Raw genomic sequence first — 14,537 nt, forward strand, 5'->3', positions numbered from 1 at the left:
TTTCAAGGCTGCAAAGAAACCAGGGGACTGTTTCTGTTCTCGCTCACACCACGGTAAATCAAGAATTACTTTCAACAACAGAATTTGATTCAGATGGGTGTAAAACTTGGAGAAGATGAGCCAGTTTTGGCAACAGGCTGTTTATTTCTACACACAATATAAATGCTACTTTCCCTAAGTGTTACATCTCAGAGTTTGTAACAGCCAGACTAAGCTACTTCGTATCACATTCTGGTAAGAGCTGAAAGCAAGATTTTTCAGTGCTCAGCTCCCAAAACTGGGACCAGATTTTCAGAAGTGCTCATTTCCCATTTAGGCATAATAATTAAGGCTCAGATTTTCAATGAGCAGCTCCCATCATGCCACTCATGGTCAGGTCTCTTTTGAAAAATCAAACCCCATTTATGACTTCTGAAAATCTAGCCCCAATTGCAAATGCTGAACTGTTGGAAAAATCTAGCTCTTAATGACCACTTGCAGTATAAGCCTTCAATCATCCAGCCACAGTTACTCAGCGACCACCTTGAAAGACCTTCACTATCAATCATTAGTCAGTGCATTGAAAGAATAAGTGATCTGCATAAATAATATGAATCGATTTAAAATCTGATTCATAAACATGGTAGAACATTCTCTGATTGATAAACAAGGCACTTAGAAAATATCTACAAGGCACTATCTTCAAAAAAATAAAATGTGCTACAGAAACCTATTAGCAATTAAAATGTTGTTTTATTTTAAAAAATGCAACATTTGCCTCTCCACTATTGGTGGAAACACAACACAACAGCAGCAGTGCCACCACTGAGCATTTAAAAAAATCATGAGTTGGGCTGTGAAAAAAATCATGAGACTGGTTTAATAATTATGAGACATTAAAAATAAATCTTGCTCAGGTCACATTTCCAAGCTTTTTGTCTGCAACCGGTAAGGCTATAAAGTTGCTTTAAAAAAAAAAGAAACCTGAGTCTTATGTCATGAGATGACTCTGCTGGCCTGAGGCATTAGGTAAAACACCAAATACTGTGATACTATTACAAGAACTGACAATACTGTAACACCATTCTGCTACTGGATGAGCAGGAGGAAACTGAAATTGACCAACATAGTTTCATCCTGCCAGCTGAGTGAAATACACAATGTAAACAGCATCTCTAGTGAAGACTAAAGCACAGGTTTAAAATTCTTCCCTTTTCAATAATTTTGGGTAGCTCTGCATTCTATAAACTCTTCTTGACATTAGTAAGAAAACATTTTGAAAAATTAGTTCCATATTTATAGGGTCCATTTAACTGAATTCTTCATGTGGTTTAGGGAGTGAAAAGGCCTGTAGCTCCTCTCCTTTCTGCTCCAATCATGGTCAATACAGATAACCTATTGGTGCTATAAGATGGCTATATATTTCAATGTTACACTGTTCCATTAAAATGCAAGACTGTCACGGTCAGAATTGTTTAAAAAAGAAGAATGACTTCGCCCTGCATTTTCCATCACTGATGCTCATTCTTCATGAGAGAGATATCTGGGCTAGAATATACAGCTCCTTGGCTGTGCAGATCACGTGAGCCGGCAAAAACAGACATGGATAAATGGAGAAGGCTGTAATAGTGTGTGTGCTGGAAATGAAACCTAAATCCAGTTTACCAGCTCTCCTCCTTTATCTCCTGGAGAGGATTTCCCATTCAACCACTTATGGGAGAAGGAAAGCAGACTGGCTTGAAGGGTTTTCACTAGGAGAAGATTGAGTTTAAAGAAGCACTCCGATTTCTGAATGTCTATTCAAACCTTACCTCAACCAGGAATCAAATACAGCCCAGCCATAACCCCACTGGACTCAGTGGAATTCCATTTGCTTAGCGAAGGGCTATCTTTAGGCTAAGGTGAAGCTGTCAATCATTCGTTAGCAAAGTGTGCAATGCTTAGCCCTCAAGTGCTGCATTGCTATAGCAGGATAAGTTATTGTTATCAAAGGATTATTGGTTTATTTAGGAGTGTGTGCAGTCTGCTGCTCCATGCAGGACATTGCTGCAAAATAAACAGAGGCAGAACGGCCTAGTGATTTGCACATAGGGGCAAGGAGGCAGAAGCCTCTGACTCCTAGTCCCTACTCTGTAACCGAGTCGTGGTGTGACATGGCACAAGCTGCACCCGCCCTTGTGTCACAGTTATTCCTGTTTCACCAGTGGACATAAAACTCCCCTCCCAGGAGCGTGGTGAGGGTTAGTTATGCACGATCTGAACAATGCTTTCAGTATTATTATCAAAGCGGCCAAGACTACAAAGCGACCGCTGCTTTGGTACGAATACCTCCATACGGGCATCTATGCAGACTGCTATAGCCCTCCTCTTGAGCTGGAGGAAATAAAAGAGAGGGGAAGGAAATGGAGTGAGAGACAGAGCTAGATAATGACAAATGCTTTAAGCCTGGACACCAACACCCATCTCAGGAAGTGAAGAGAGAACAAATGGCCACTCTTCTCATGACCAGGAGAGTCCAGAGCAGTGAAGGCGATGCACATGCTGTGGCTTCCAGACAGCATTTCTTTCAGGTACTTTAAATAAAACCTCCTTTTACCTCCCCGTGAGGTAGCTCCACCCTGCGGCATTGACTCTAGAGATCCCTAGGCTAAGTATGTGCTATACTTTATGGCAGAAACATGGTAGATCACTGTGGGCAACACATCAGCAAGGTCACATGCCTTTCCTGCTTTTACAGCCAGGAATTTCCCTGTGGGACTCAGCTTTGTGACTCTGGCCCTGCTCTGCTCGGCAGCACGACCGATGGAGTTCTTCTTGCAAAGTCAGATGCCCTGGACCTTTGCACTGATGGACCACATGGGCCTTCAGCTCCTCAGCATCATGCACCTGACTGCTCCCACATCCAGAATCTCAAGGTCCCTCAGGACTTTCTTTTGGGAGTGTGACAACTGGTAACATTAGGGCCTAGGAAAAGCATTGGCTTGTTTATCCACCACACAGCTGCAGCATGGGCTGTGATACTATACTCCTGACTCCATTCTCTCACCATGCCTCATCCCTGCTTGGGAGGGACTGCACCCAGGAGCAGGCAAGGGGTCTAGTTTCCAGGCTCTGTCTTCTGAAACTGCCAGCAAGGGAGCTAGTTAACTTGGGTGCTTGTGTCTGAGGGGTCACCTGCTAACTGGGAATGCCTCTCCATTTGACAGTGGTGTTCAGTAGCCTAGCAGACAGCAGTGGGTTTTGGACAACGTGACCCTTCACTGGGTTCTAATTAGCATGAGGCTCAGTACTTCACTCTCAATGCCAAAATGTACTGATTCTGCTTGCAGTGTGTCCCTGCTGCACGCAGGTTCCTAAGCACTGGGACAGGAATTATTATTATGCTTCTATTCTGAGGGACAGTGGAAACTAGGGATGTGAACGACTAGCAAATGCTTATTGGATAGTTGACACGCTAGTCGACTAGTCGCTTCCCCGCATCTATCAGAAAGAGGCAGCAGGAGGAATGGGGGGTACTTCAAAGCGGCAGCACCATGTGGAGCCAGGGGCCAGACCCTGGGCTCCATGGGGCACTGCTGCTTTGAAATGCTGTGAGGAGCCTAACGCTGGGCTACCTACGGCATTGCAAAGCCACAGTGCCGCACGGAGCCCGGGGTCAGCAGGCTAGCTACTCCGGTCCCTGTGCTGTGAGGGTTTAACTGCTGTCATCATTTCAGCTAGCTACTCCAGGCTACGCATGCTGCAGTCACATCTCCAATTGCAGTGCAGACATATCCTGACAGGCTCATAGAGAGTCGATGGGAAAATTCATAGCAGAGACTGCAGAAAACACGGGTCCATTTTGCTACAGGATATGGTCTGTGTATTTTATACCTCTCTTGGTTTCTTAACTGAGAATTTGCTAACGGGTGTCAGCCAGGGAAGCCAATAGCCTCTGTGGGCCCCTTGGCAAGGGAGGGCAGGACTCCAGCCCTCAGAAAGGGCAGAGCCTCAGGTACGAGGGCTGGGGCCAAAGCAGCCTGCCCTCCATTCTCCCCAGAGTGCAGCACACCTCATCCCCAGCCCTCAGAGCCACACAGCAATTTAAAGAGCCCAGAGCGCCAGCCACTTCTGCTGCTGGAGTAGCAGTGGAGGCAGCCAGGAGGCCCAGAACCCTTTGAATCACTGGGCCCTGCAACAACTGCTTCCTTTGTTCCCCCACTTCTGCCCGTCAGCGGGCCTGGTGTTAGCAAAACACATTAGACCTTGTTCAAGCAGCGTGGGTAAGTCAATGACAAAAGAAAGTGAGAGGTACAAGAAGAGCACTGTTTATGGGATGGAGACAAATATAATACTAGAAAGGGCATTCAAGGCACCAGAAACATTAGGGGAAGGACACGTGTTAAGGCGAGGGAAAGGGATTAGCAAGGCCTGCATTGAGATTTAATTGAGAAAACATTAAAATAAGACTTACACGACCATTTAATTTTTCAGAACCATATTTTGGGTTGTCATTATTGCTTACTAGGTTATTGTTCCTGGTGCCCGCATCACGCTTTCTGTCATCAAACCACTGTGCAGACACAAACTGCTATGCTACCCAATCTCAGGAAATGCAAATGTCCCCAGCCCCACTTTACAGAGGAAGAAACCAATTCAGAGATGTTATGGCCAAATGGATGAAGACTATCCACTCCTTTTGGGTGCCTAAGATGAGGCATCTGCATGCCTGAAGCGGGGCTCCCAAAAATGGAGACACCCCAAATTAGTAGATGCTTTTTGATATTTCTGTCCTAAATGATTCCCCCAAGATCACGAAGCAAGAGGTTGACCTGGAGCTAGCACAAAGGAGTCCTGAATCCCATTAAACCGCATGGCTCTCTTGCCAGCCTCTACTTTGAGTCATGCAGTTTCATCCTGCATTCCTGCTGAATGAGCACCCAGAACCTGCAGCGCAGAAAAAAAAATAATGGTGGGGAAAATAGCAGGTGAGCAGATCTTCTCAAACATCAGAAAAGCTTAGCTTAGGTTCCAGGTCATTGCTTATTCCATTTGTATTCCTTCTCCCATTCTCTGCTTGGGTGATATGCAACCGAGGCAGTCCCTCTTGGCAGCCCATTCAGGGATCATTTCCCGATTAGGATAATACACATTAAGTCCAATGTTAGATCAATACAACCACAAGGTAACACTGAAGACTCTCATTATGGTTACCTACCTCTTGAATTTTTATAGAAAGTCTGAATGTTGGTCTCTATTTGTATTCCCAAGCCAGATGTACTAGCACTTACCTCGGCTAATTCTTTGCTTTTCTCCGGAAAGGATCCCCGGAGTATCGATCACACTGATGCTCTCTAGAACTGGGTTGGGCAGCTGGGCACATACAAATCTGTGTTAAAAGAAGGAAGAGAAATCTGGTGATAAACTGATACCTCCAGTTGTATGGCTCAGAACCTGGTCTCATTTACTCTGCGGTCAATCCAGAACTCTGTTGACATCAATAGAGTTCCTCTGGATTTACACAGATGGAAATGAAGCCAGAATCAAGTCCTTTTTGTGCTTACGTGGCTCTTCTGGTAAATATTTTTGGATATGTGGAGCTTTTTCCATGTGGACCCCAAATTTAGATAGCTAAAGAAAAACAATGTGCAAGTCCCAATGTGGAGACAACTGTTTTCATTTGTTGTTTAGATTCCAGTGAGAAAGGGCTTTTGTTTTTCTTCCTGCAAATGTTTCCCTGCAGGGTTCTGGACTCCACTGAGTTGAAACAGCAAGGCATCTGAAAAAGCAACGGCATTGTGCTAATGCCAGAAAACCCAAAAGCAAACCGGGCTATAAACAGATAGCAAAACTGACCATTCCAACCTCACTGATGAGACCAAAGGAGACCAAAAGCATAAGCAGTTATTTATCTTGTTGGCCCATGAAGCCAACATAGCATTGCCTGGCTGTCTATTTTGCACTCATGTCATGAAGGAGAAGAATTGTGTGTGGGATGGACAGCAGTGGAAGTTGGCATGAAAAGGAACTACCATGCATAGTCATGGGAGGAAGCAGCACCTTTGGGCCCAACCCAGAAGTAAATCTGGCACACGGCACGGCAGGGTGCAGTCAGGATGGGGGAACACATCCCACGCTACTGCTGCAGTCACCATGATGTCAGAACAAACTAATGTCACTATTGGTTGTTTCTTCTATACCTTTTTATTCTCAAGTATGACACTGCTGGTTTTCACAGAAATGAACCTCGTCATCTGGCAATATGAACCCCACAAACTTCTGCCCCAAAGGTTTAAGAATTCCAGTTCAAACCTGATTTACTCCCCCAGCTGAGCAAGTGAGCATTTCTTACTGCGTGGTTCTTAGCTTACAACCCCAGGCTACATCTACATTACGAGTTTTCTTGGCAAAAAATATGCTAATGAGGGACTCATTTGCATGAGTCATGATCTCATTTGCTTATTTTCTGCCAATCCATTTTTGCACTAGGGGTTTTTGCACAAAAACACGCAGTGTAGACATTTTCTTTTTGCACAAAAAAACCCTTTTTCTGCAAGACCCAGACTGGTATGGCTCTTGTGGAAAAAGGGAGTTTTGCGCAAAACGAAAATGCCCATACTGCTTGGTTTTGCACAAAAACTTCTAGTGCAAAAAACGGATTGGCAGTAAATATGCAAATGAGTCCCTCATTAGCATATTTTTTGCCAAGAAAACTCATAGTGTAGATGTAGCCCCAGAGTATTCCATGGCATTTCTGGCATGGCTTTCTCCCTGTGTACTTATGCACCAACAGAGCAGTCAGAGCTAGAAAGCTCCCATTAGGACATGCAGCCAATCCCTTGCCAAGGCAGGATTCTTCCCTGCAATATGTGCCAGAGAGCTTTTTCTGGACTAGTTTTAAATGACTCATGCACTGGGACTTTCACCACTTTCCTTGGGGAAGCAATTCCATGGAGGAGATTGGAGCTGAGCCCAGAAGAAAGGGATTTAATAGAATGCCAGAACACATAACTGCATTTGCAACCCTGCCATCATTTTCAGTGGGATAAGTTATTCCTCACTAAAACATGGTGTGGGCAGCTATTCTATGCCAGCAATATATGTGCCACTGCAGAGATGGTTGTATCTCAGTAGTCATGTTGTAGATGTCAGGGAGGAACTAAGCTGAATGCATTTTATTGACCAGCACATTCAGCTCAGGTAGTGCATGCCCAACAACAACAAAGCCAGTCTCTTAACTATTAAGGGTTTTGTGCATTTCATGGAGGCAACATGGTATTTTCCACAGAGTACTTGCTACAATTCCACCAGGGAAAAGGAGCCACTGGTATGATGTTTTATGAGTTGTGCTAGGTACTCGGTGATAGAGACCCAGCCCCGAGAGCACACAGTCCATTGCTGTGGAACCCAGGGTGGGCCTAAATGCATTCTCCGGGCAAGCAGGAGGTTAGCCTTTAAAGACTGCGAGGGCTGCTAGGTCTGGTGGGGAGGGCTGGCAGGGGTGACTTGTCAGACCTTGAGAGGAGCGACTGACTGCTGTGCTGGGGTGGGGATGAAGCAGCCCATAAAAGCAAAGCAGTGGAGTGTGAAGGGGAGAGAAAGGAGTTTCTCTTCAGATAACAGCTGTGGTAGCCCTAGGCTGAGGAGACAGTAACTGTGGAAGTTCAAGCCTGCAAGGCACTGAACCCAAGAGGATCATGTTATCCTGGTTCTGTTTGGACACTATGGTGAGGGGGAAGGCAGCTGCCCTGCCATTGTTTGATGTCCTGGGGCCTGATGTTAGGAGGATCCAGGCCTGAGCTGGGCTGTTTCTCAGGACTGAGTCTGTGATGCTTCTTTTGGTCACTTGGGCTGTGTCCAGACTCAGGGTTTTTTTGGGAAAAGTAGCCTTTTTCCAAAAAACCTTCCCCTGCGTCCAGACTCAAGCCGCGTTCTTTCGAAATTAAATCGAAAGAACGCGGCTTTTCTTTCGATGGCGGTAAACCTCATTTCACGAGGAAGAACGCCTTCTTTCGAAAGCTCCTCTTTCGAAAGAAGGCGTTCTTCAATGTAAATAGGGCTTCTTCGAAAGAGAGCATCCAGACTCACTGGATGCTTTCTTTCGAAAAAGCAAGCCGCTCTTTCGAAAGTTCAACGTGCAGTCTAGACTCTCTTTCGAAAGAGGCTTGCAGTCTAGACATAGCCTTGCTGTATCTCTGTTGGGTTTTGATCTATCTTAAGGGAGAGGGGCAGCTCTTACTCCATCCCTGATCCCCTCTTTATCCAGAGTGAGGCTGATAGGAATACCCCTTTGGGGAAGGAAGGGAGAGCTGGATTCTGTTCTGGTCCAGGCACTGTTAGCTACATTCCAGTTGCAGGGCCAAACCCAAGGGGTTAGAGATTGCACAGTGGTACTATACTTGTGGGGGCAGACTGGCTTCTGAAATCTTACTGCTGATAAAACACAAAAAAGGGAGACCCAGTTTGGCCAATGGCACAAATCTGTGCTGTTCAAGTTGCCACCGGAGTGAGTACTCCCTACAGCCTCTTGGCTGGGGATACTTCCAGGAGCCCCCAGCTGATACAAAGTGGCTATGTCTACACTGGCAAGTTATTGCAGAAAATCAGCCGCTTTTCCGGAAAAACTTGCCAGCTGTCTACACTGGCCGCTTGAATTTCTGGAAAAGCACTGATAATCTAATGTAAAATCATCAGTGCTTTTCCGGAAAAACTATGCTGCTCCCGTTCGGGCAAAAGTCTTTTTCCGGAAAACTGTTCCAGAAAAGGGCCAGTGTAGACAGCACAGTAGTGTTTTCCGCAAAAAAGCCCCGATCGCGAAAATGATGATTGGGGCTTTTTTGCGGAAAAGTGTGTCTAGATTGGCCACGGACGCTTTTCCGGAAAAAGTGTTTTTCCAGAAAAGCGTCCTGCCAATCTAGACGCGCTTTTACGAAAATGTTTTTAATGGAAAACTTTTCCGTTAAAAGCATTTCCAGAAAATCATGCCAGTGTAGACGTAGCCAGTGTGTTTTTGTCTCACTTCAGTCTCTATAGCATGTGGTGGCGAAGGATAGGAGGGCAAAGGAGTGGCCAAAGTATGATGTTTCCCCAGCTGCTGTAGGATCTTGCAGCTGGTGCTCTGCAGAAACTGAGAGCAATGACTGTCGCCTGCTTAGCCCATCTCTGTGGTACTTAATGGCAGTTGATTGCAGCAGAAACCTGGCCCAATACAAAAACAATCCTGTATGATGTCATGCTGATACTACTTTTCAGAACAGAACTGCACTCTGAGGTGAAATGCTACCAGGATCCTTATCCCAGGAAAAATCCCAATGCTCTTATACAGCTTCAGTTCTGAAATGCGAGGGGGAAGGACAGATACTGACCTTCATGGTGATTGACTACCAAGATGACTCATTCACTAGACAAGCCAAGTTATATTTGCTACTGTCTTTAACTGGCTGCTGTGACTCTCATCTCTTAGACATTCCACCCACTTTAGACATGGTTTGCTTGGGGAATGCTGCAGTTTTTCCCCATGGTATCACTGGGAAAAAGTACCGTAGGCAACTGATCATATGTGCCAAAGTGCTGGCTTAAAATAAGCAGCCACGATTAAAATACAAATACACAGGGCTGCCGGGGATCCATTACGAATTTGGTTCCTCAATAGAATTATATACAGGATATTTTGGGTGCTGCTGGGGGGGAAGGAGGGGACCAGCAGGATTGCTGAGCCTCTGGGCAAGGTGGAGGGTGGGGAGTGACTCTGCTCCTGGAAGGGGTGAGGCCTCAGTCAGAAGGAGTGAGGTGGGGACTAGCCTCCCTCCCCCACACCAGCCTTTAAGAGCCAGCCAGAGTGTGCTACCCAGCACTGTAGTAGTGATTTAAAGGGTCCAGGGCAACGGCCCCCTTTGGGCCCCCTTGTCAGCAGGTCTGGTGCAATATAACAGCTAAACAATAACAGCCATCAGGTTAGTGCCACCTTGGTGTTGCGAGGGTGGCAGAATTACACAAGCAGGATGGGCTCCACCTAAACCATAGTGGATCCAGACTGCTGGCACTTAATATTAAAAAGGTCGCAGAGCAGTTTTTAAACTAAGAGATGAGGGAAAGCCGATTCGTGTGGAGGAGCATGTGAATCGGACAGAGACTTATCTTAGAGGAGAGCCTATTGATAGAGATTTTTCTAAGTTTTAGTCGGGAGGAGAGGATGGAAGAGGATGGGCCAGATCAGACAAAAAACATTCACATACTGGGCTGGATGGACCTTTGGTCTGACCTAGCATGGCCATTCTTATGTTCTTATTTGGCTCTCTGGGTGAGGACAGGTCTTATCAATGTTCAGTGGCAAGGAGGCCCCTACCAAGAACAGGACATGTTCCAGATGTGGCACTGACCACACTTGGCAAATAAACTTCCTGACTCCCCCTGGTCAATGGGTCAGATCCTTAGCTGGTGTATTGTACACTGGTATAACTTTGTTTGGGTCACTGAGGATGTGGCCTATGGCATCTTGTGGACAAAGCAGCAGGACCAACTTCTGAAGCAGTTGTTTTTTGCTTTATGTAGTTGTATGTGTCAGGTAAAAGGCACATCTGACACCACCATATGCACTGTACCAGACTTTCCCCGCTGGAAGTCTTTACAGCTGGCAGTTTAGACAATATGGCCTCTTTCTATTTACTGCTTAGATGTGGGCACAGAAAGGGCTAATCAGATTTCTTGACAACTCCCTGAATAAACAGCAGGACCTGTGCTTCTCCTCCTGTCAATGAAATCAGGGGTGAACATAAAGGCCTCTCAGGCACCCACATATATCTCCTGTAGCAGAGGAGGATGACCGGATAACTGAGCAGGTGTGAAGAGATGAACTAGTTCACTGGAAGCTTAGCAACAATGTGAAGATTCATGGCTTGTACTAGGAGCAAGTCATCTGTGTAAATCAGGGAGCCAAAGGAAAAGTGCATTTGTACTTCACGCTCTGTCCAGCCTCCTTATTACCGCTGCTGTCCTCCACCCACAATGTTTTGGGCAGCTAGGGCTGTCCTGAATTGTTTCTCCTTGGGGAGAAAGCTTCTGCAACTCCTTTCCGAGTTGCTTTTAATGGTGGATTTTTTTTGGGGGGCAGGGGGTTGATCTAACACTTCTGCACTCTATGTAGAGGGTATTATTTCCACAGTGCAAACCACCCTGTGACAGGGCATGTGCCCTGCACTGCCCCTTTAAGGGTAAAACCCAGCCCTTAGAGAGTAAATCCCCCAGCTGAGGCAGATACTGCCAATTAGGGCCTAACCTGGACTGTATAAATAAGGGCTCCTAGAGGAAGGTGAACAGATGCACCCTTGCTCTAGCTGGGAGTGGGAGAGACCTGGCAGCTAGGGAAGCTGGAGGCTTTCTGAGACAGAGCAGTTCTGGGAAAAGGCAGAGCAGTGGAGTTCTGGTCTCACCTAGCTCCCAGGCTGCAAGGCCTGAGGTAAGTGTATTAAGGCTACAGGGAAACAGCCAGGATAGGAGAAGGGAGCAAGTCCACAGCCCTTTGCTAATGATGAGTGGTCAGTTCAGACTGGGGTTTGCCCCTGAGGTACAGGGCTAGATGATGATGGGCAGTGGGCCAGAGGCAAGGTGTATGTTGGGGGTTCCCTGGGACGGAAGGCCCCAAGAGTGCCAGGGCTGAACTAAAAGAAGATTGCATCAGAGGCGGGGACACTGCCTGGCAGAGGGCACTCTGAGGCAGAAGTGCTGATTCTCTGAGTGACCACCTTGTGGTGCCATGGGGGTGAGTGCTTGCCCGGTGACACACCCCTGACCTGGAGGAAAGAGTGGGGTGACAAGTCCTGATCATTGGCTGGATGCAGAAGTTCTGGGCCCTGTGGAACACTGAAAACACCAAGAAATCTCTCTGGAACTTCTGCCACATCACACCAGTATTGTGTGTGCTGTGATCAAATACCAGCTTCAGGGTTCACCACAGGCCTAGCACGGCCACCACTCCCCACCCTCTCTGTACACTCTGCCACCTCATGCTCGGCTACAGCAATACCCCCATGTTTCTCTCCTGTTGGTGGCTCTGCTGCTTTTCAATTGCCATCTTTGCAGCCCGGAAGCCAGGAGTGGAGCTAAAGTGCAATGCTGCAGAACACGTGGCAGAGGGTCTAGCATGCCTGCTTTGCCAGACACCATCAGGAAAAGTGGGGAAGGGCATTAGAGAGCACAGCTGCTGCTGCCAATGCTAGCACTGGTGTCAGAGAAAGCTACAGGAAAGAAACTGATGCCCTGTCTGGATTGGAGTTTGTATGCCGCTGGGCTTCTAGAGCGAGGAAGGTCCGTGTGGCTTTCTAGATGTAATGCTCACACTGGCTGTCTTGGGTCTAGAGAAATGAGCCCAAAGCAAGCTGTGATGCAGAGCACTTCCCACGGGACAATCTCTATAAGGGAGGGAGGGGGAGTTGGAGCCCTGGTCGGTCTGTATCTTAAATCAGTGCAACAGAAGGGAGAGATCTGGATGCTGTTTCAAGGGATGCTCAAGCAATGCCTGAACACACTGGATCTGTTTCACTTCTGATTTTTCTTCAGGCTCTGGGTGAGTTGCAGCAGACACAAATTTGGCCAAGGTATTGAACTGATTGGCTGTGTCTAGACTGCATCCCTTTTCCATTTTTTTCTGGCTCAGAGCTTTTCTGGAAAAAAGCGCCAGTCTAGACGCTTTATTTCAATTATAAGGCTTTATTTTCCAAAAGATCCGTGTCTAGACTGGCGCTTTTTTCCGGCAAAGCTCCGAGCTGGAAAAAAGCGGCAGCCATTTTTATGCAAATGAAGTGGGGGGATTTAAATCCCTGCTTCATTTGCAATTGCGATATGTCTAATTTGCATCCCTTTTACGGAAAAGGGATGCAGTCTAGACACAGCCATTATGTTCCTAGATTCCTCTACTATGTAAAGGCAGGGGAGAGCAAGCGGCATGCAGCAATCCTTCAGCCCTAGATCTCTGGTGGTTTCAAGGTGGTATTAGATACAAGGCAAGGTTAGTGTCCTCAGCTCTGTCTCTTGTCCATGTTACAAAACAACTCAGCCCAGGTCATTCTGGCTGGTGGTCTGGCTTATGCCAAGGAATCAGAGGGTGGAGTGCTGCCCTCCGATGCAAAGGAGGTGGGGAGGAGGGAAACTTGTATGATGCCTTGCCCAGATGCCATTCATTGTACTGTTCACCTGGGATTAGTTGTGACCCTCTGGAGCCGCTCCACCTTGGTGTACAAGTGCAACACACTGACCTGTTCAAAAAGGCATTGCCAAAAGCATTGAGCTTCCGGAAGGGTTTTTTTGGATCCACCACCAGTGCATTTCCAGGAATGATCCCCTCCACATCTCCCTGCATCACGGCGATGAAGGAGTCAGTCGTTGGCTCTGGTCCAATTCTCATCCCTGGGAAATCCTGTTCCAGCAGGTACCTTTGGAGAGAAAACAGGGCATGATGATGGGTGAAATCTGAACTGCTGAGTTCCTGTCAGAGCTGCAGACTGCTACTATCAGCTTTAATAATGGGGTGCAGAGTGCAGTCCTTTCAGGCTATTTTTAGCACTGGAAGTCTGCAAATGCAATGGTAGCTTTACTTGGGATCTCAGTTGCAGTGGCCTCAGCTTAATCAGATGTAGAAACTGGGAGAATGTTCAAGGCTGTGAAGAGATTCTCCTGCTTATTGGGTAAATCAATGTGTCAGTCTGTTAGAAGTTTGGAACGGATCCATTTCTTTACCCAAGAAAAAATGCAAACTGCCCCCTTCATTACAAATAGGGTGGTTAACTCTGAAACCTAACAGCATTAACATCGCTCCTTATCATTTTAGCAGAAGCATTCAGCTGATGGGCTTAGCTCACAATCCAGAAAGGCTTTGCAGATGCTTGAATGCCACCACTATCCTCCACTCAGCTGCCAAAATCTCGGGCTGGGTCCCCTGCTGCACCTCTGCCTCCCTGTCCTGTGCAGAGATGGTGCTGGAGGGAACTGGCTTTTAAGCCAGCTACCCTCAGCACTGGCTCTTGCTTTCCCCACTTGCTGCCTCTGTATCAGAGGCAGCAAGGGGAGAATTGACTAGTTGAGTAATGACTCACCTACCTGATAAGCCTGGGCTTACCATATAGTTGATTAGTTGCTTACATCTGTAACACAGGGTCTCTCTCTCTCTCTCTCTCTCTCTCTTTCCCTAGCCCCAACCATTCTAACCTTTCTGGAAGGGCTGGAGCTGGCCTGTGACTGCATACCAAAATACATGAAGTTGTCCTCCTGCAAAAATTATTGTTCACCCCTGCCCTAGACCAACAGCCTAGTCCTAATACATTTTTATTTGCTTTCCTTGGAGCTTTTGGCAGTTTTATCTGAGCCAACAAATGTAAAAGCACTCCTTTGAGTCAGGAATTCTAAAATATCTATTTGAAAATGCTATAGGAAAAATAGACATGATACTCAAAGGAGACAAAGGCATAAAGGGGAGTTAGGCTCTGTTGAAGATCTCCACCCTGACCTTTAACTTTGTAATAAAATAGTCTGATTTATACTCATTTCTGAGTTATGCCAGCAACATGATATCACACAAGTATTCTGTG

General features: G+C 46.6%; 1 protein-coding gene across 1 annotated transcript in view; it reads right to left on the reverse strand.

Moving 5' to 3' along the window:
- Positions 1-14,537, reverse strand: part of EHD3 (EH domain containing 3) — a 41,823-nt gene that overhangs the window by 13,022 nt on the left and 14,264 nt on the right. The window contains exons 3-4 of the mRNA XM_075925328.2: positions 13,209-13,385; positions 5,250-5,347 (exon numbers count right to left, since the gene is read on the reverse strand). Coding sequence (XP_075781443.1) covers positions 5,250-5,347; positions 13,209-13,385 — 275 coding nt within the window. The remainder of the gene's footprint in view (positions 1-5,249; positions 5,348-13,208; positions 13,386-14,537) is intronic.

Source organism: Pelodiscus sinensis, chromosome 3 (genome assembly GCF_052426305.1).
Source record: "Pelodiscus sinensis isolate ZL-2025 chromosome 3, ASM5242630v1, whole genome shotgun sequence".
In the NCBI taxonomy this organism is placed as follows: domain Eukaryota; kingdom Metazoa; phylum Chordata; order Testudines; family Trionychidae; genus Pelodiscus; species Pelodiscus sinensis.